The sequence below is a fragment of the Hippoglossus stenolepis genome, chromosome 10, assembly GCF_022539355.2.
Source record: "Hippoglossus stenolepis isolate QCI-W04-F060 chromosome 10, HSTE1.2, whole genome shotgun sequence".
Lineage (NCBI taxonomy): Eukaryota > Metazoa > Chordata > Actinopteri > Pleuronectiformes > Pleuronectidae > Hippoglossus > Hippoglossus stenolepis.
In genome coordinates, this window is record NC_061492.1 from 8,665,539 (window position 1) to 8,688,949 (window position 23,411).

The 23,411-nt window shown below is 41.9% G+C and overlaps 1 protein-coding gene across 2 annotated transcripts in view; it reads right to left on the reverse strand.

Annotated features, from left to right (window-relative positions):
- Positions 1-7,923, reverse strand: part of zgc:110158 (uncharacterized protein LOC553590 homolog) — a 38,780-nt gene extending 30,857 nt beyond the window's left edge. For both annotated transcript variants that reach the window (XM_035168558.2, XM_035168560.2), the window contains exon 1: positions 7,706-7,923. In XM_035168558.2, coding sequence (XP_035024449.2) covers positions 7,706-7,761 — 56 coding nt within the window. In that variant the 5' untranslated portion in view covers positions 7,762-7,923. The remainder of the gene's footprint in view (positions 1-7,705) is intronic.
- Positions 7,924-23,411: the final 15,488 nt, after the last annotated feature.

The following is a 23,411-nucleotide window of genomic DNA, read 5'->3' on the forward strand; positions in this document are numbered from 1 at the left end:
AGAGACCAAGAAACGTATGGCCCTACTGTCAGCCAGACGTCAACTTAATGTTACTGTTATTTATTGACATCAAACTTGGAGCAAGAACTAGTTTCTCAGACGTATGCCAGTCACACAGCAGTATCCTGAAATGCCTACACAACTCGGTCTTAAATTCGGGGAACGCCGTGCATTTGACAATCTATGCAAGTGCCACTGCTTCCAAAATGATCAACACATCTGTTGCCGAGGGTAAATGTTGTAATATCAGCTCCACTTGAACAACTCGCCCAGGAAGGTAAAAATCACCTAATGTCGACTTAGACATCTTATCTTGTAAATTTGATCAGACTCAGTTTTTTCATTACACACCTGTTTGAGTTGTGTGTAACAGTGACAGTTAAAACTAGGGGCTTCTCAGTGTGCAGCTGTCAAGCTAGCATCTACCGATAATCTGCACACGAGGCATTTAGGGGACATCAGTATATTGTAGCTGCAGAAAATAATTTACACTCTCCTCCTCTGAAATAAGTCTATGACTACACATCTGTCACATACTGCAAAAGCCGAATGGACAATGGCTTTGGTATCAATTGAATTTCATCAATTCCCATTTCTAGAAAAGCTTCTGAGGACTTCCAAAGGTGTCAGGGTTGCTGGAAAATGTCCTGCAATGGAAAAGGGCTGCATCATCTCAACAGCACCTCTAAAAGGGTTTTCAAACATTCCCTCTGTGTGTCTGACAAACCCTACATGACCAAATTCTACAAATCACAACAGAACCTAAAAATCACTCATCAGCTTTACTAAAAACTTACGTTCTGTCTGAATGTACCACAAAGTCATACATGACAAGCATTCTGACTAATTCCAGCCGCTTTTCAAAACCTCTTGGCAGGTTTTTTTTCCCCTTTCTTTTTAAAATCACTGCCATTATAACAGGCCAGCCTCACTTGAAAATGGCAATCTACCAGGGTCTATTAACAGACACGAGAACCATGCTGCGGAGTGGGAAACCCCTATTGGCCCAACATTGTACTCCTAACTCCTTCACTTAGCCGTGTTTAATAGGCTGTTAATGGACCATCAATCGACCAGCAGCGTGGATATGACAGTGCCCTGTGTGCCCAGAGCAGACAGTCCTCTGACAGGCCAATAAGGTCCTAATGAGAAGGACAGTAGCTCAGTGTCATGGTCCCCATCATTAGTCAATTTTCTGATCAATGAAACATGGCTTTGAGATAATCAGGCTGTTGTGCAGTTTGTTTTTGAGCCACTGACAGGCTTTTTAAACTTTCTACTGGTGTCTTTGCTGTGACTGCAGAGGAAAGGTCAAGTCTGTTCAAACACGTAAAGTCCATTTAAGCGTCTTACGATGGTGTTTTGTTGCATGGTAAAAAAGTTCAGATAGGAAGGTGATAAGCTCACAGCAATTACTCCATCTGTTTTCAGACATGCGTTCACAACAGCATCAAATCCTCCGTATTACTCAGGCGAGAGGAGGAGCAGCCGGGTGCAGCAGACCGAGACAGGAAGTGACGTATTAACTCCGCTTCAGAGATCACGTGGATTTGTTTACAGCCCTCCGACATGTCGTCAGCTCTTATCACCACAAACTCTCTTTACATCTTCATTGATGTCTTTTCTCTCTCTCTCTCTCTATATATATATATATATATATATATATATATATATATATATATATATATATATATATATATATATACATATACATATATATATATATATACACACACTTTTCACCAGGAGATATAGTTTTAAATTTTGCATCTGTTTCGAGTTAGAAGCGTGATCACACACACACACACACACGCACGCGCACGCGCGCAGCGCCAGTGCGGGATCCCCGCTGTCCAGTGTACGTCTTGAAGACTAATTACGGCACTCAGTTTGCTAGTGGTGAATCTACCTATTTACATTTCTGCATCCTTTGCACCGATGATGCTCAATGACAAGGTGAAACAGCAGGATGCACATCTGGAGAACTGTACAACACCTTTTCATAAAAACAGGTAGAGGTTAGAGAAGTAGAACTGTAAGGTGTGTGTGTGTGTGTACAGAGGTCAACTTCTGTGTGTAGTCTGGCAAAATGATAAATATCACGACAGAGGGTTTAAGGAATCTGAGTATTAAAAAAGCAAATTGAAGATTTTGGTGGTTGGACTGTTAATGAGATGGACATTTTCCCACTGATTTCTAATGTTTTATTGATGTAAAGATAAACTGATAATGGAAATAATTAATGGTTGAAGCATTGATCAAAATAAAGTTGATTTTAAATCCAGGTTTCTTAAGAGTAATAAGACAAGAGTCTTATTACTCTTAAGAAATATATGAAATATATGTCTTGCTGTGTATTTTCCCTTCTTCTACTGTAGCATGTTCTATTGTTGCTATTAGTGTCTAGTATGATTGCATACATGTCTTTGTTTTGTATTCTTTGAATGTGTTTTTTTAAGAATGCCCATTGAGGAACAAGTGTTACAAATTACCTGCAGCCAAATATGACATTAGCATTTGATTAATATTCTATACTTGTATACTATAAATAACCATAGATAAATAAACCTGTTAATGGCTGAATGGGGAATAGTAAAGCACTGCACACTTTTCTGTGAGAACACTTTCATTTAGTTGCTATTTCTGCACATTTTTTTGAAGTCAAGGTAAAGATGAGGTGAGCACAGGAAAGCAAGAGAAATGCCAAAAACTGCAGGAGAGATGGTCTGTGTCTGACCTGCTTTTACTACTAATGGTATGCAAATGTTTAAAATATGCATTGTTAGTATGCAAATGTAGTCTGTAAAATATATAAATAGGCAAATACACAATAGCTGCGGAGTGGAGCCGATGGCCGCTACATGATAACACCATGTCCTTCACAGAGAAACCACAACAGGTTGTGGGGACAGGATCTTAACAGCTGGACGGGTGGTTTCGCAAAAGTTTTATGATACTGATGTGTTTTTAACATCAGTAAAAAATCTCAAATCAGAAAGTTAAAAAGTTCTCATTGGTTGTTACACATGAACTCTTCACCAAACAAATTCATCAAATTTTAAGGCTGTTCAAAAGAATCCTGTATAACATGGACCTTAAAAAGCCATACCAGGATACAAGCTCCTGATCATTATGAGACCAATACAGTGGTCAGGTCTGACCTATGGCGTCATGACCATTGATCTGGGCTGAGCTTCGGTTAGACACCATGTTGGCTGAACATGCTTTTGTGTTATTTTAAAGGACAAAAAAATAGACTGAGAATTTAGAGGAAGTTTTTAAGCTATTTTTATTATAGTTTTAGTCTTTTCAGTCCTGAGATTAACAAAGTCCATGTTAGTGTCTCTTATATTTATGCAACCTTGAACTTTGTTAGGTTATGCTGCCTGAAACACTGGATGTTTTAGTGTCTTCTTTGGAAATCAAACATTTTATTCTAGATTTAGTCAATGAAAAAATGTTTTTTGTTCAATTTCAGTTAAGACCAAGAATGAGCATTTTAGTCAAACTTCACCAAACTGCTTTAGAATAAGATATCTTCCAACTGATGATCCCAATTACAAATTCAATCTTAATCTTGCAAAATGATTAAAATGTAACGAGAAAAAGCAAAACCCTTAATCAAACTTGTACAACAACCCAGACCGGTGTTGATGTTTCTAATTGTGTAGGCCCTAATAGTGAGGTGCTCATTTGTTTGAGCGTGTTTAAAACAGGTTGTTATCAGCCTTTTAAATAAGTTTGTAAAGAAAGTATTTGGAACTCGTTTGGACTCACGGCAAGCCAAGTACTTGACAACTCGCCTTTTGTAATCACTGCGTAAGTGTTTTAAGTGGCTCCAAATTATTACCTGTTGTGTTGCAGTCATGTTCTTTTACCTTTCTGTATATTATCTAAGCAACAGCACTTCAAGTGCGTAGCAAGTTCTCGTCAGGCTATCTCATCAGTGAGAGCTAGACACTACTGGTGGTGTCACGCAGGAAGAGAAATGTGCAGCATAGACATTCAAAGGTCATTTAACTTATGTCATTGTTTGAAAATTCAAAACACTGAAATTTTGTCTCCTTTTTCCAAAAACAAAAATATAAAGAGGTTTTGATGAAGTTTTGTTTTTCCCTATATTTTATCATCAACAATATGGCATGTTGATACAGTCTGTTTACTGACGGTGGCATCTCGTCATTGTCTAGTGTTAGTCACGTCAGTGTCATTGTAATCACATCATCAGTCATGGAAAAAAAGGTTTTTGATAAAAATATTTTGCTAATGTTTTCATTATAGACGCACAGAAAAAAAACTGAAACTTTTCTCTGCACTCGTCTAACAAATTTGTTGTAATTTTTGTATTTTATCTGTATCAAACCACTGTTGCGAAACAATTCTATATGTATGATGGATACGTTGATGGATACAGATTAATGTCTGACTGGTATGAATAGGTGAAAGGGTTGAACATGAATTTGGCAGGCCTGCATTAGCTATACAGCGGGCCCTCCTGCTCAGAGAGCATGGTTGAGGGTGTGCCCCCTGTCAGATAGTTGCCGAGATAAGAAAACATATGTAGATGAGCAAACAAAGGACTAGGAATGAATTCTGAGCTTCCTGGAGTGATTTACACTGGTTAATAATATTCAAATGTAAATAAATCTATCACATTGTTCGAGAAAAACATGTGAAACTGTGAAGAACACACCCTGCCCGCATCAACTTGTTTAATTCAATAGAATGTGGGACAGATTGGATGTTTCACAAATGACTGATGCTCCTAAGACTGCAGTTCAGCTCACACACACACACACACACACACACACACACACACACACACACACACACACACACACACACACACACACACACACACACACACACACACACACACACACACACACACACACACACACACACACACACACGACCAATTTAGCCAGGGCAATCTGACCACTTTCCGAGGCTCCTGGCAATTTGTAGGTCACAAAGCTCTCTGTGACCGCTGGTGTAGAGTTTAAGTCACTGCCACTTGCAGGTCAGTCTCGTACTGGACCACCCACACACCTGCACTTTGCAGGTTACTAATCACACCTGACCACCTACAGGACAATTCCCTTGACCCGTCCTGAATTTAACAGTTTTTAAACGCCTCCTAAAAGGCTCATGGGAAGCGCCGCGACAAAGCAAGCGCTTCAAATATTGATACTGCATCTCTCCGCCACATGCTGCACGTTTACTGGCTTGCTTACATGAACAGCCGTCTAAAGGAGGGTTGTACATTTGTCCTATGTCTGGAGATATATGGATCACACCGCAGAGCCCCCCTCCTCTCAGAGGCCTTCAATGAAATTTTTATGTGTGGTGTGTGTATGGGTGTTTTTGTGTGGGTTGCAAAAGGGGCTGCGTGTGTGAGCACCTGGCCTCCTGCATTATTTAAGCTCAGAAGCTTGCTCATAGAAAAGGAAGGGAAGTTTGAGGAGAAGACGAGGGAAACGCTGTGGGATAGTGGAGAGAAATTAGTTTTGACTCGAACGTTAGAGGGGGCATGCCCCATTTTTTTGGAGTAAGAAGCAGTAGGTGGTAGATTGGGATCAGAGGAGCAGTCAAGTCTTGATGGAAGGAGACTTTGACAGCCAGAATGTAAAATCATATTTATAAAGAAAGGTAAAAAAGCATGAAAGATGTCTCCAGCATCCCTTGTTCCATAGCTTTTAAGTTTGCAAGGCCTGGTGACCCCAAAGTTTCATATCACATAGCGACTCCCTTCTGATTTCTGCACTTTCCCTTCCTTTATCATGCTGAAACAAAATTTTATTCCTCCATCACCATGTGAGGTGACCTCCTGACCTGCCATTCCCTGTTATGTCCTGAGATGGGACATTAGTGCGTTTGTAAGCCTAATCCCACCGAGTGAGAAATCTCCCTGATGCACACCAGTGGCACACCTGACATCCTGCCCGAGGCTCCCGACAAAACCCCCTCTTGAAACATGGATGAGTCTGCCCACCGTATCTCCCTCTTTCCTTTCCTCTTCTGTCTCTCAAAAACTGACGCAAAGCTGAGAGCAGCCGCTTCAGTCTGTCTCAATAATTCAGCAGCAGAGCGAGGAGGGATAGGGGACTTTGAGGAGAGGCGAAGGATGGGAGGTGAGAGTCATGGAGGTAGGATGGAGACAAACAAGGGGAAAAGCATGAGGAAATGTGGGTGCACGGCGGAGCAGCGGTGGGGTGTGAGCCTGTGGGGGTAACGGACACACAAGTCTTGGCAGTTGTGTCCCACCTCAGGTCCCCCGACCTGCTGACTGGTCCAGGGAGCCAAGTGAGTGAGCCATGTAGTGTGGTGCTCAACCCCATCCACTGTGGTGTCAGGAACAAAGCCAGCAGCATTCTCCTCTGTGGAGGCTCCTATATCTTATTTACCCGTGTGTGTGATCCAACTGCCCCATCACAGGGACGACCACGCAACAATAACAACACATGGCTCAGAAACAGTCAAATCTGACAAAGTTTAATGGCAGCATGGAGAGGTCTGCAGGCGGCTTTGTTAACACTGGCTAGGAGGAAAGGGGAGTTCGCTGCACATGACGGCTCTTATTTCAAAAACCGAAACACGGAGGGTTGTGAAATGAACAATGCAGATTAATATGAAAGGTGTGTCGGTTATGGTTACGATTTAAGGGCTGGTAACCGTACGGCACGGGTCTCCCGGGCGAACAACGGGCATCGAGACAGAGACACGCAGACAAAGGGATCGTGGAGGGGCTACAGCTCTGGAGGCTAACACCGCTGCAACTTTTGTGGCGAAACGCACTTGAAAACCCCACGTATGAGTTTTTTTTTTCAAAGCGAACAACGGAGGCGACAACGAGGTGTTGGTGACCAGCACCGGTTCGTGCAACTCGGGGTGCGTGGAGGAAATCTGTACGGGCCACAAAAGTTATGAGGCGCAGCTCCCCCCCCCTCCTTCTCCTCCTCCTCGCCGCCCGGGCATCGCAGGAGAGGCTGTCCGCTGAGCGAGCGCACAAGCACGGGTACAATGCAGCCCGGAGACTCCTGGAACACGTCCCGGTGCTATTTTCTAACAAAGCTCCCCACAAACAGCTGTTTTCTATTTATACCTGCTGCTTCAACCGGGGGCGACACACACACACACACACACACACACAAAAGCTACGACTAGGGTTAGCTACAGCAGCGCTCCGAGAGCATTGTTCCTCCACACCGGACCCGAAGTGGGATCTCCCCCCCCCCACCCCGTCCGATGCTTCCCGGGTGGGGTGCCACATATCTCTGCATTACTGCTGGAAACACGTGCACAAGCAACCGTTCCAGAAAGTGCTGCAACTTTAACACAAACTACAAACTGTGTGCGTGTGTGTGTGTGTGAGAGAAAACAAGAGTGAAACTAGCAATATGTGTGTGTGAAGCTAGGAGTGGGGGCTAACTTTAGCAGTCATGCCCGTGTAGTTGTAGGATGCAGGGGGGGAGAGAGAAAGAAGCTAACAACTAGCACAGCATCACTTCTTTAAAAATATAGCTTGCATGTTTAAAGTTTACAAAATAAAACAAAAAGCCAGTCGCTGCTGAAGGGATACCACCAGTTAGCAACTTTAGCCAGCTAGCACACTCCTTCTCCTTCTTCTCCTTCTTCTGCTGCTGCTGCTGCTGCTTCTTCTTCTTGACCCTGTTGTTGTGAGCGGCTGCAACAATTGACTTACTTTTCTCTCGCCTGGCTGTCGGAGGGGACCACAGCTCCTTTGCCCTTGCCGTACATCTTGGAAGCCGCGCTGGTACTTTACGTTATCCCACTCGACACCTGTCAAAGAAAGCTACCAGGAAAACCTACTATCTCCATAGCTACCCGGTCAGTGTTGTCTCCCTCTCTCTCCCCTGCGCTCTCCTCGCTCCGGTTTCCTTTTCTTTTTTTTTTTTTTTTTTTTTTCTACATCCCCAACATTGCCCACAAATCAGGCAGGGTTTCAGCCGGAGGGGGGAACTTGAAACGGTCCGCTGGTGGAGCTTTTTTTTTTCAATCGCTGTTCCTGGATTCAGCTCACGCCCCCCCTGCTCTCGGCCGGTGGGGGCTTCTTAAAGGCGCAGCGGCTCCGTTTCTGTCGACTTCGCTCAAGTTCAAGTTTGTCTCCGAAGTTCAGGCCGCTCGTGTTCTCATGCCCGAGCTGAGTTGTGGATATTAACAGCTCTGATATGGTATGAATCCGCCATGTGATGTGTTCTAAAGGTGCACATTGACGAGAAGGGAGCTTGATTCGCCCTAAATCCTCACCTAGGTTGTTTTGTGTGTCCTTTTAGTGCTACTATGTCCAGTCCCAGTACTTATCGAGTGTCGCCATTGGAACAACCATCAACTCCAACCAAAAGTGTGTCATTATTGTTCAATCCTGACATTCAGACTGCCTATGAATGTCACTAAATACCTGACTGTATACAGTAACAGTAAAAAGGATGCATTTTTTTTACATGTAATACCTAGTTCCCAAACTGGAGACAGAGTTCTGACGCTTAACTCAGCCATGATGTTCTAATGGTGCTCATTTATGTTTTCTTTAACGAGAAGGGTCCAAATCCTCACCTATGTTGGTTTGTGTGTCCCTTTAGTGCTACTATGTTCAGTCCAAGTACTTATCTAGTGTCCTCAATGGGGCAACAATCAACCCCAACCAAAAAGTGCCTCATTATTGATCAATCCTGACCCTCAGACTGCCTCTATCCAAATAGATATCTAAATAACTGATCACATACAGTAACAGTAAAAAGGTGGTCATCTTTTCATGCAATACTTGGTTCTCAAACTGGGACCAAGTTCTGACGCGTTACTCAGCCATGATGTTCTAATGGTGCACATTGATGTTCTATTTAACGAGAAGGGCCCAATACTCGCCTAGGTTGTTTTGTGTGTCCCTTTAGTGCTGCTATGTTCAGTCCAAGTACTTATCTAGTGTCGTCATTGGAACAACCATCAACTTCAACCAAAAGTGCCTCATTATTCTACAACTTCATGCAGTAACTGTAAAAAGGATGAATCATATTTGTTTTTCATGTAATACTTGGTTGCCAAAGCGGGGTCCAGAGACCACCAAGGGTCACAACAAAGGTGGGAGCAGTTCCCAACTAACAAAGGGATCGTTTGAATTTGCTTTTATTCAATAATTTAATTTTGTTCTGTTATTTAATTCATAAGGAAAGATTCCACTGTCTGTATCTATTTTTGAGGACAAAACATGTCTGCTTTAGATGTTTTTGGAGATAGTAGAGAAAGTTTTAGACAAGCAGAAAGCTACAATATTGACGAAAAGTTTACTCCTGTTAGTCCACTTTGTTCTTTCTTATCATGTTTCCTGAATTAATCATTTGCAGTGTTTGTTAAGGCTCCTACATCGACTTTTTTACCATGTCTTTTTTTTGCCTCCAAAGGTTTCTGATAGTTACAGAACAGCATAAATTGTCTCGATTTCAATGTGGCCTTGGCATTTAACCAACATTAATGTAAATACATTTTCAGGTACACGACAGACACACACAATCATGAGGGGAAGGAAAAAAATCATTCTCAAACTGTTGCTATTTGTTGTGTTACTTGTAAAAACATCTGTAGATTACACAAGCACCTTCACACGCACACGTTGGCTTCCTGTTTTGTTAAAAAACAGAACTATTAATAGAGTTTATTAATTATTTATATGTTATTTACCCCGTAAATTGTTTGCTTGTGATGATGATACAGCTGCTGCAAATGTACTCATTTAATATCCGGGTATGATGCTGGCACTTGGCTGCGATGTATAAGTCGGTGTCATGTCCCTTTAAGAGTGCGTAGCAGGCAGTTGCAGAGTTTGTGTATGTGTGTGTGTGTGTGTGTGTGTGTGTGTGTGTGTGTGTGTGTGTGTGTGTGTGTGTGTGTGTGTGTGTGTGTGTGTGTGTGTGTGTGTGTGTGTGTGTGTAAGGCAGGGACAGGCAGTGTGTTCTCTTTTCATGCTACTTGCTGTGGGAAGGGCACAGCTGACTGTCTGTGTGTGTGTGTGTTTGTGTGTGTGTGAGAGAGAGAGAGAGAGAGAGAGAGAGAGAGAGAGAGAGAGAGAGAGAGAGAGAGAGAGAGAGAACACGTCTGCATGTATACGCTGGTGAAGCTTCTTTACATGAGAATACAAACACCTCACGATGAGCAGATGTACTATTAAAGCACGGAGGAATAATAAGAGCAAGAGAAGAAAGAAAGAACAGAAGCGAGAGGCATCTTCGATATAAATGGCAGGAATTTCCCCCCACTGAGTTCATGTATGTTACATATAGCAACACACATACTGACAGATGCAATAGATATAGAGTAACGTGATTTAAATAGTGACATACTGTAAACGTTAGCAATGTCCTCATGATTCGTGTAAGTTGAAACATATTTTAATTCACTCAAAAATGCAAAGCAAGAAAAATGCAAGAAAAACCCATTTGACTTCTTTTGTTTGAGCTTTGTGGATTTACATGTAGAATCATGTATTTATATTTACTGAAAACAACTGGTCTGATTCTGAATCATCATTTTATCATGTTCAATCTTAATCTTTTCATATTTACATGTATTTCAGATTACAATCACACTAAACTTTGAATACGCTGTTGTGTAGAAATTACATCGAGACCAAGATTCTCAGGTTGTTCTAGTGATAGCAAAACAATAAATGAAAATTCATACATTTCCCCCTTTTTGTCCAGATATAATTATCTCATAATCTCAGCAAGTGTATGAATATATTGCTTAATGAGCATAAAACATTTGAACATATCTCATAAACACTATCTGTTTATCAGGTGGTCAACCAAATTACTGTTATTGCAAAGTCATGATTATAAAGCCTGTTCGAACAGGATTGTGCTGTCATTTTCCAAAGGTTTTGTTTCCCCCTATTTAGAAGATTTGAGGCTGGTATTTTCATATTTATAAAGTATGAATCCCACTGAAAGGGGAAAAACTGCAGCATAGAGAAAATCAGTTGAATTTTTTAAACAAAGAAGGTTTAGTTAGTGAGAGAATGAGAACAGGAAGGAGAGAAAGTGATGGTGTACGTATCCTTTAAGCTCTAGACCACAAACTCTATCACTGTCTCATCATAGCGCCAGTATTGATCCAAGAACCCAATGATCCCCGGGAACACTGGCTCTTCCTTCTTTGCACAGAATCAACACAAACGGTGTCATTCTGTACTTCCTGTTGCCGTTAGTTCTGTTTTGCCAAATGCAGATAAGCAGATAAGCAGATAAGGTGTTTCTTCATTCCTGTCCATCCATCTTTCTTTCCCCACAAACTCACCGCACCAACCATCCAATGGTGTTTTTGTAGATTTTGTTTTAGTCAATGTCATTGTCAAAGATAATTTTGCAACTCATACCATGGACAATAACTGTAAACGTTCTGAATGTGCAATGATGCAATAATTTAGACTGTGTAGAGATGGCGTCACCACAAGCCAAAATATCCAAGCCAAAGCTTGCACTTGACCAATGATAGACAGTGTCAGCGGACGTTTCACTCTGTTTTCATAGCATCAAATAACTAACCAGAAGGGCACTAGTAGAGCGCATTCCTACACCAAGGCTAACGCCCTATCCAACCATGTTATAGAAATGAAGATAATTTCCTGGATCCTCTCGTTTATCTGGATTTACTCCATTTCCTAGATGATGGAAATTGGTTTGTAGTTGTTTTAGTGTAATCCTGCAAACTAACAAACAGATAAACATATGCCAATGAAAACACAACCTCCTTCACTAAGGTCATCACAACTAAACTTTTACATTAACACTTGAATATACATCAGTGTGATAACAACTAACTAAAAGTACAGAAAAAATATGTTTGGTCCATATCCCATCTGCTAACATGGAGGAAGCAAGGTTTATGACCTATACTGCAACCAGCCATAGGGGGACCATCCAAATGATTGGGCCCACTTTTGGGGACCTGTTATGTTGTCCGTCTATATGCATTCTTTATTATTTTTCCATAATAGTGAAATCATGTGGAGCTGATTTAGAATAGGCCAGATTACGTTAACTATGTCAATAACATGCCACTGCCATGATTGTTCCCATCACCTCTCACAGCCTCCTGTAAACTCAAATTGTATTTCCCACATTTGTTTGATATGATCAAATAGATTTGATTTGTCAAGTTTTCTTTGGTCTGAACAAATTATATTAACCCTTCAATAGTCCCACAACAGGGAAAATGGCTTTTTACAGTACTTGCACTGTACCAAGTTGTAAACGCAGATTTTTGCATGTGCCAATGGCTGGATTTGAACGCATGTTAATTTGCCCTCATTATTTGGTATTCGGCACCTGGCCACAAACTTCATTATCATTACCATCCCTCTCTCCATTCTCTCCTATCTCCGTCCCCCTCTCGCTTTTCCCACTGGTATCTTTCTCTCCATCTTGCCTCATCACTCGCTTCCTCCTTCTCCTCCACATCGTCGTCCTCTCCTCTGACCCACTTTCCTGCCTTCTTGCCACTATCTTCCTCTGTTCTTGTTCGTGCACCCACAGCCTTCATCTCTCTCTATCTCTCCTCCCCCAATTCCCTTCTTCCACCATTTCAGTCTTTCCTCCTCTTGTCTCCTGCTTCTGCTCGTGCTTCTCCACCCGTCACACTCCTCCTTCTGTTCCTTCTCTTGCCTCCTTCCTTCAGCACCTTCACTCATCCTCTTCTTTTCTCCCCAGTGCATCTCCATCCCTCCATTCTTACGCAGCCTTACTGAATATTCTCCCTTCTTCTCCAAGCCTTTCTCTCAATCTTATATTCATCACTCTTGCTCTTCTCTCATATCCTCTACCTTCTCCCTTTTCCTTCTCGTTTGTGCCCTTCTCCCTTGTCTTCCCACCTTGTTTCCCCCACCTCCTCCTTTCTCCTCCTCCTTCCTCCTCCTCCTCCTCCTCTCTCCTTCCACCTTGAGTCATTTCGTGCTCTCTGTGCTCCCCGCACTACACCACGGAGCCACTCAGGACAGACATTCATCAGCGGCCTGAGATGATAGATGCTGCTCACCTCAGCTCCAGCAGCCAGTTAGCCTGGGGTGATGCCTTATGCATACAGATATCACCTGGCTAGCTGTAGTCTACCGGTGCAACCAGGATCGAATATACACAAATGCTCTCAAATGTACACACACACACACACACACACACACACTCAGCGCTTGCCTGGTGTCTAAGACTCGCTCTGTGAGGAAAAGAAAAACTTTAGTGCGTGCAAGAATTTATTGCTAACTATATTTGCACTTTGATAAAGTCTGCAGGCAATAGTGTTCGAATGGATTTTACGTGTATGAGTGTGCACATGTGTGTGTGCACTGGAGATTGTTATGAATGTAAATTTCAGGGGAGTTAGGTTAATTGGGTCTGAAAAAGAGGTGGGTGTGTCTCTCTCCTCTATGACAGGCTTATTTACATAGCAAAGCTGTAATTACCCTAACGAAGCCCCTATCCTATCAGTGAGAGTGCACACACACACACACACGCACATGCAAGCACACACACAAACACACGTGTCCAATCCCCAAACAGGTTTGAGCTCAATCGTGCCAAACCTGTATTTTTCATCACTCCAGATCCCTCTCAGAAGCACATTCCATTCACATGTTCATTTCTAATTGAATGGCATCATTTGCCGCGCCAATCAGTCGGTTTGTTGCAATTTCTGTATCAGAGTTCATTGGCTTCTAAGAGAGAGACGTGGGACCCATTCCAGCACTTAGCTATCACTTCCTTCCTCCCCCCCGCCCCAAAGTATTCTTTTGTAAAAACAGGCTTTTTCCTTTGTGAGTTGTGGTTAATGCGGCAAAAAATAAGATCTGCTTTGTGTGATATCAATTAAATTCCAGATTCCAAATCATTGTTACAGAAAAATGAGAGGGTGCGAGAATTGAACTGACATTTGGAGGAATCGTTATCCAGCCAACTGAAAGATAATTAGAACCCAGATTTATCAAGCAACCCCACAAATATTTGACATTGTTCTGTTATCACTGTGTTATTTTCATACAGGGTGTCTATGTTGATCCCAACCATAGACTGTATGTAAAGATGGACGATAGGTATATGGATGTTACACGTCAAATACATTTTTCTCAAAGATGGTTTCTGTCATTTTTGGTTGTAATGTTTATTCAAGTGCTTGTGTTTCTGAAGAGTTTGTTTTAATTAGTAATGATGCTATAAATCCAGGGGTGAGATGTCATGATTGACAGCTGAGACTGACTTGCAATTGGTCGAGTATGGGTAATGATGTGACCTCGCTGCCACAGCTTCATCCCCTGTGGCTTTTCTGTGTAGAAATGATTCCATATGTCCAATACGGCGACGTTTGCATCCGGGAGTTTTTAGCTTCATTTCTGGATATTTCAAGGGATTGGAGACACATAATATAGACCCAACATCGAGGTTTGGAACAAATGACTCGCGAGATAAATCGGACGAGATGCTTGATATAGTTGAAAACTAGACTAGGAAGCAGAGTAGGATCACCTGACTAACAAAACAAAACTGTTTCAACTTTCCTCCACTGGTATCCAGCCATGCAGACATATTTGCTGAGGGTTTTGAGATATCCCTTTGTGTAGGTGTGTACAGGTGAATTTCTAGGTGACACAATTGCGTCATGAATGAATTTGGCAATACAAAACACGCAAATACACGCAAATTCTCCCTGGAAGATGCAAATTTGTACGTTTAGTGTTTGAAAAACAGTTTGCGTGTATCCCAGAGCTGCATGACAGCATCTCCCAGGCACGGAAAAAAGAAAAGAGATTAGAACACAATAACAGAAAGAGCAGGAGTTCCTGATCAGAAACAGAAAACACAGGTAGGTTAATACATCACTGCAGCTTATGGCTGTACCTTTAGTTTGCACCCTGGCTGTTAACAGAGAAGAAACATGGACCTCAGAGACAATCCAGTGTTTGAAAATGTGTGATTATAGCAAAGCAAAAATTCTATATATAAACTGTGATGTGGATATCTTCACAGACAAAAGTTTTACTACACTTTCGATACCTGAACACACCCAACAAATACAATTGAGAAAAAAATGGTGTAATGGTTGTTTGGCTAGTTTATCCACGAGGCAAAGGAAGATGTAAGCAATGCTAGCAGGAGCAGGAAGCCGGGGTAAACTGTCAGCAACCAAAGATTCTGACATCCAACGGGTGAGATCTGACGCCTCGTTACAAAGTTTGGGTTTACAAACTAGGATCTCAGCAGCCGAGAACTAAACTAGGTCAGTGTCGAGTTGAGATGGAGTCAAGACGGAGCTTCGAATACCCAAATTTGAATACCCAAGTAATCGTGAAACTACTTAAAACAATGTCAGACCTCAGTGTTAGACCCTTTTAACACTGAAGTCAGTATGATGCAGTAGAACTGGTTTTCAAATAATGTTATTTAAATAAATTGAGTAACAGTTCCATGTCAACAGAGATTTCATTCCATTCAATCCCATTGATATGCTGGTGGTTCAACATTTAGATGCAAATATCTGTGGTGGAGAAGCATGAGCTGCTTTCAGACATGTTCTGAAGTCCGGACATTGTCCTGAAATAATCTGGAGAGGCCGTATGTGAGAATGCAAATGTCATTTTCAGGAACTTCCCTTTCAGCCTCCTTGTCTGGAGAATTCACAGCCAGTGAATTGGAATGTCGATGACACTAACAGGCGATGGATGCAAAAGGGGGAAATACAACAAAACAAATCACAAAACACAAAAAAATCCTGCATGATCTACCCAGGCACCACCCCTAGCATTAGTGTTCTGGAGATTTTGTGTGAAACGTAAACTCCCGAAAATATCTATGGGTTCTATTTGTAATTTTGGGTGATCTGTTCTCATCGTGTCTTTACATCCAGACATCTATTCGCCCAGTTGTCAACTGAAGCCCACAAAACCAATTGTTCCTGTTTGATTGTGTTTGGGAATTTTATGTTGGATTCTGAACCAAAACCCAAAACCAGCATGGTTACCGCGGCAGCGCCCAGTCCTCCCATCCTCTCCCTTTCCCTCTCTCTCTCTGCACTTCCTATTCCAACAGGAATTTAATCTTTCAAGCCATCGTTGTTTTTCCTCTCCCCTATTTTTACTGCTGCTGCTGCTGCTGCTGCTTGGAAGACCACAGACTGCCTCTGTATGCTGATGCCCCCCTCCACCACCTCTACCACCACCACCACCCCCATCCCCTCCTCTCCTCTCTCTCTCTCTCTCTCTCTCTCTCTCTCTCTCTCTCTCTCTCTCTCTCTCTTTCTGTATCTCTATTTGTCTTACTCTCTCTCTCTTATGCTTCCCCTGTCTCTCTGCACATCTCTCCTCCTCTGCTCTCTGTCCTCATCTCTCCTCCCTCCTTCTCCTCCTCACTTGTTCTCCTCTCTACTTTTTCGCTCCTTCGCTCCTTCCCCTCCTGTACCCCCCCACACCCATCCACCCATCCACCCACCACACACACACACACACACATGCACACACATACATGCACGAACACACATGCACGCACACACATACACTTTTCCTTTTTTCTCCCTCCTGCCTCCCTCCTGTCTATCTGCTGTTTCTTAGCTCTGCTGTACGTGCCACAGATTCAGATGGCAGTTAAATGTTAGACAGAGACAAACACGGAGACACATGCATGCAATTACATGCTCTCACACACACACACACACACACACACACACACACACACACACACACACACAATGCATATGCAGACCATAAACTGCATGCACGAACGGAGACTACAGACACACACAAAGCGCCCGTACACACCTGCACGCACATGTGTGTACCTTAACATGTATAAATACACACTCTTGTGTCATATGCGTTCAAGTATTTCAGTCACCTCCCTCAGTCAGTTTAGCGGGGAGGATATTACTCTTGGAGCACAAAGCTATCAGAAAACAGAATGCAGGAAATATTAATGAGAGCGGAGACTTTTCAGAGAGATTAAAAATGAAGAAAGGGGGAGTTGTCGAAGAAGTTGGAATATGGTGCAGTGAAGCAAAAAGTCAACTTTTCAGGTGTGGGTACGCACATTGCCATGAAAGTATATGATACTATTTGTGTGTTTTGACTGTTTTATCGTTGTGGCTGAGAGGGAGGGAGACGGCGACACCAGGAGAAATAGAAAGGGGGGAGGAAGGGAGCATGGCGTAGAGGGAGAAACAGAGAGGAAAGAGGTCAGTCTAAGCTTATGAAACATTTTCTAACCTAGTCGGCCTATTTCTGACAGGGCAGGACTGTGGACTTACAGTCAGACACAAGTTCCCAGGGTTGACAGCGACATGCCTTCAGGGGCTGACACACATAAACTCACAGGAGGAGATTCACACACGTAGAGCGCAGAAAGCATCTGAGATACTGTATAAACATGTGCGTTCAAAAGCCAGACACTTAAAACACCGGAAACTCATCTCAACATGGAAAACCAAGGTTTAACTTCAAAAGTCCATGGACTTCTGTTTAAGTTTCAAATACATTCAAATTCAAATACATGCTACATATCATAAATAATGAAAATACACCTTTTTCTGTTTTTACTGGAATACACAAACAAACATTTAGCAAAATACGGGTATTCAATTTCTTTCTTGGGCCGTTTTCACACCTGAAAATACGAACCAAGGTTCATGTCTTTGTTGTATTGTTTACATTAGATCTGATTAGTTTTAGTTTCCCAGTGCAAGTTAGGGAGCAGACTAAAGACTGGGCTGGTTCTACCTAGACCTGACATTGATTGGTTTGTAGATGGGTGGGCATCTGACGTCAGCTGATTGTAAATTAGTCTTTTTTTGTATTCTTGTATTCTAAAATGCATTTAAAAATCTGTTTGAATGGTGAAAATGATTGAATGAGTTAATTTAGTTCATTTCGTATTGGTAATTAGTTAGATTGGTATTTTATAGACCAAACTATAAGGTCAGAGGGTCTGTACCAAACAAGGTAGGTGTGAAAGAGTCCTTTGAGTCAGATGAGAAGATGTGACCGCTCTTATATCTGTGGAGCTGGACATATTAGCTTAGCTTAGCATAAAGACTGATCACAAAGGGAAACAGTTAGCCTTGCTGAGTCCAAAGTTGAAAAAACCACTCACCTATATCAGCACCTTTAAAGCTCGACAATTAACATGTATCGTGTTTCTCAAACTCCTCGTGACAGGAAAATACCAGGAAGGAACAACCACCAGTGTTGTATTAATAGTTACACCAACAACTTCCCCTGAAGCCACAAATGGTTGCCTTTACCTTTTGTCACTGTATGGAATAAACTAATACGTTGTATACAAACTTTGTACATTGTTGTTTTTCTCATCCAACTCTCGAAAACAAAAACAATGAAAACATGTGGAATAAGTCATATAGTAGTTTTTAACCTTTTTAAACTACGCTGCAGAGACTCATCTGTGAAGACTACATTTTAATTTGCAATCAGTTGTGTTTTGGGGGCTAATTTCCATCTCTGTCTACTGCTGTCAGATTAAATAATAATGTCAGAGTAGGATATAATCATAAATAATATCAAGGTTTTGGTGATATGGCTTTGCATGTTATATGTGTTCTTATATGTTTCAATATCATGGGTAAATGTGGAGACCGTCTCCTTTGACCCCGCACATTAATTATTTAGTATTGTAGAGTATTTTCTGAGGGTTTTGAATTCATGCACTGACATGTCGACACACAGCTGACACACTTAAAGCACAATGAAATTAAGAGACAAATTAAATCTGAAAACTTTCATATGGGAAAAAAAAAGCGATAGAATGGCTCATTTTGAAGAAGAGAAATATTTCCTCATATCACCAACTGTTTAGTGACCAGGAAAATGTAACCGATCATAAGCTCATACCTCATAAAAGTGGAGTTAAGCTGCTAACATGCATTTTACCGTACATGCACCCTGCTGCTATGAGTGAATAACAGATATGGAGCCCGGTGTAAGTTCAATGAGTAAAATTGTTTTTTCACGTGTTTAGCTTCTCTTATTTTATGCCTTTTCTTTTCCCTGCCTCGTTCTATTTCCTGTGGGTTCTCCTTCTGTTCACTTCAACCATTCCACCTCTGTTCAAATCATCTTGTAGCTGTCAGAGTTCGAAAACTGCTCCTTCCTGTGCTGTCGGATTAATTTCAATGTCCAAGTGATGCCGGAACAAAGACCAAAACTGAAAGGAATGGAATGTTTACACAGCAAAATAAAGAGTTTACCATAATCAGATAATGCAGTGATTGTTTTTTTTACAGATAATATTTAGCTCTAGGAATTTCAAATGTATCTGTGCTGGAAAAAACTCTGTATCCTTCATCTCTGCGTCATTCCTGAACATTTACATGAAACATGTTCAGCTGAAAACGTCAAGCTGCTGTTTTCTCTGACATTACTTGAATTCAGAAACTGTCCAATAAAGCAATAAATATAAGTGTATTCAGTAAAAATATAACGTAGACAAATTCTTCACCTTCACATGGGGCCAACACTTCATTCAACGCACTACAAAAGCATAAGTCATACATTTTATATGGATTCATCTGTGGGGCAATTTTCTTTTTTCTTCTGCTTTTGTGTGAAGAATTCATAGCATAAAGTGCTCACAGTCTTTTATTTACATTTGACCCGAGCGCCAGCGATAGAAACATATGTTGACGTGGATGTCAAATTGGATCCAGATTGCGTGTCCTCTAGAAAACGTTTGAACAGTTACACGACCTTTTTTCTTATTTTTTCATCAGAGACACAAGCACGGGTGTGCGGTGGTATAATTGGCTGCGTAGACAGTCTACAGATGTTATTTTCTTTCAACTAGCTAGAGTAATTTTAGATGCTGTTTTTCTGTCACCTTCAGAACGGTGTGGCCTGCATTCTTTTCTCAAGTGACCATGACGACTTTTCCATTCACAGTCCTCTAACCGCTCTTAATATTATAAAAAACTGTCACTGTGGGAGTGCATTGAATTGCGTTCTTTTGTGAATGTATCGTGTTGTCATGGCTTTAGAATAAGTATTCACCAAATAATAAACAATAATAATAAATTCACCACAGTTTAAAAGTTTTTGTGGTGATACCTCAAAGTTCGAGCCTTCTAGATAATCTAAATTATATTAGGATTGTTAACTCTGATGATCCCAGCTTTGTTTAAAATAAATCACGTTCCACCAGTTTGGTACGGTGGATACTTCCCTAACACTACAATACCCATAAGCCTCGGCTGCTGTTGCTATGGGGAAAGTCAAAGGCAGAAATCAGAGCTGTAGCAAAATAGAAAAAAGATGCCTCATTGTAGGGAACTGAGAACAAACACCACACATAGTTGGCAAAATTCCTCCAGAATCTGAAAATGAAGAAAACTCTAAATATTTCATGAGCTTTCTACCAAGTGTTATATTTAGCGATTGCTCATTTTTGGAGGAACATACGACCAAATTTCAAGGAAGATTGGTGATATCTCTCTTTTTATTTTTATTTTCACTGGCCTGCACGTTTCATCAGCCAACCAGTTATTTTTAAGACACTTGCTCATCTGTTCTACTGATGATTCAGCCGGGAGACGTTCATGCCCATCCAAGTGTAAATGCACCAAGACAATGAAACTGAACAGAGCGCCAAAAAATAATCAACTTTACAATTCGATAATCGTAAAGCTGCACTAATCAATATTTTATAGACCTGCTGTGTATTGACATATTGCTTATTGAGACAAACCCACAGCTAATGATTTTCTGACTCTGCAGTTCCTTCAGCTCTACATTCCACTGAAATGTCTTTCAGCCCCTTGTTTTGGTTTCGGAGGCTCCGACTTTACTGTTTTGGTTCAGTTTGCTGCTCTCATCTCCCGCCGCAGCAAGCACCTGTTTTTATTTAAGCCCGCTGAACACAAGCCACCTAGAAACAAAAAACAGAGAGACAGAGTTAGCGACTAGCCGGTGAGCAAGGTAAAGCAGTTAGCGACTTAGGAGCCAGTTCCAATTCTTTTAGTGGAGACAGACACAGAGCAGGAGAGTGAATATTAAACTTAAATCAAGATTAACGCTTTTTTTGCTAATGCTAGTCATATTGCTCCATGTCTGCTAAATATTTAAATCATAGACTGTATGTTAAGCTGGATGATGTGACAGCTCCAAAAGTGAAGCCAAATTGTTTTGTTCACCCCCTGGTGGCTGGCTGCAATAAAGGTCATAAACCCCGCCTCCTCCATGATATTGGTTGGAACATGGGCTAAAATAAATAGTCACATACGTGTCAAAAATATGTTTGGTCTTAATTAGTCATTTGATGTTATAAAAACAGGGTGAAACTTCACGATTAGCCTGAGCTTCACACACTACTGTGCAGACAAATAACGTCAATAGTGCAAGATGAAAGCTCCAGTATCTGAGATATTTTAGCTTCAGTTTTGTACAAATGGAGAAAGTGGAGATGTGTCGTCCAACTTTAGTCACAGTTTAAGGTGTAAACAGGCAAATAAACAGGCAACTGTTTGCTAGCAGGTAGCCCAGCTATATCATTAGTCCATACTGTGTGATGTTTCGCTTGCTGCGGAGAAAACAAAATTGGCACTGGTTTACATCTAGAAAACCAACACATTTTTACATCTAAGTCTGTTTTTGGGTCATCTGGAGTAGCTTACTACTGCACATATGGAAAAACAACTTTATTGTCCATACTGCAATTTAATTTCCCGGCGGTTTTGCTCCTCCTTAGATTTCCCCCCTTTTCTTCCTGTTGAAGCTTTTGGGGAGTTTTTCCCAAATCAAGGGTTTTAAGATAGAGGCCTATACAAGAAAAAGATACTTGACTTACTCGAGATTTCTTGCCCACACACGTATAGCAGTTAGGGGCTAGCTCCGACTAACATAACCCACATGTGATATGCTAGTAGCAGCTAATGTAGCCCCCAACTGCTACTTACACGTGTTATGCTAGTAGCAGCTAATTTAGCCCCTAGCTGCTATTTGGGTGTCTTATGTCGTGTTCCATTAAACCTCAGAGCTCAGAATTACAGAGCCCCAAGTCGGGAGTTGCAACTGGAACGTCCCCCAAAGTCGGAATTTTGACTCGGAAGGTCGGGGGAACCTCACCACCCCCGACTTCGAAAACCAAGATGGGTGCTCTGTGTATCAACAGTAGTGAAAGTAGTGAAGTAGTATTTATCTACTTCTGTCATCAAATTTGTCGTACACATCGTACTGTTCTTGTGCAACTGGAACATTTTCAAGTCGGGTTATTCGGTTGTGACATCAGTCCGAGGTTCCGAGCTCCAAGGTGTAACGGAACACGACATAACAGCTAGGGGCTACATTAGCTGCTCCTAGCATAACACACCCAAACTTCCGACCAAACTACCGGCGGTTAAGTTGCATTGTGGGCAATGTAGGCATCAGATTTTGACAATAAAGACAAATGCATTGAAAAAAAGTTGTCTTTGCAGATTGCTTGGACCTGAAATCCTTCTTCTGTTAGTTTTAAACATTGATTTATTTGGAAGACTGTTGTTTTCTTACTTCAGGGCGTGTGCAGGTCATTGAACGAACCCCTGATCATTCACAGTGTATTCAGATCCCTGTCAGTTAGTACGAGGGCAACACTGATTCTTCTGGAGGTCAACAGGAAACAACTTTAGAAATGGACCCAAATGTCAATATATAAAACAGTGTGTGTGTGTGTGTGTGTGTGTGTGTGTGTGTGTGTGTGTGTGTGTGTGTGTGTGTGTGTGTGTGTGTGTGTGTGTGTGTGTGTGTGTGTCTGTGTGTGTGTGTGTAGCAGGTTTATGAGCTGCTCTGCTATTGTCCTGGATGAAGAGTTTTGTCTGAAGGTTTGGATACATGTGTTGTTGACTGTCTCGCCCCTCGGCCAAAACTACAGGGCCTCCTCTCCCCCCTGCACTGGGCCCCTCAACCTCTCTCTCTCTTTCTCTCTTTCTCTTATTCTCAGCCATTCACTCTATCCTCCCTGTCGATCTTCTGCTGTCTCTCCCTCTCCACTCGCTCCCCTTTTCTTTCCCTGCTCCTCCACACACACGCACACACACACACACACACACACACACACACACACACACACACACACACACACACACACACACACACACACACACACACACACCTCTTCTATCCGTTTGCCCGTGCTCACTGCCCATATCTTTCTCCTTTCTCTCTATTCACCCCCTTCCTTGCGTTCCCTCCTCCCCCTTCGCCTTCCACCCCCCCACCAACCCCCAATCCTTCTGAAACTGTGTGCTCTGCCACGCGCACACACGCACAAACACACACACACACACTTACATGCACACACACACACACACACAAACACACATACACGAACAGAGCGTGCCTCAGTCAGCGAGTTAAGAACAACTCCTAGGGAGGTAAAGCA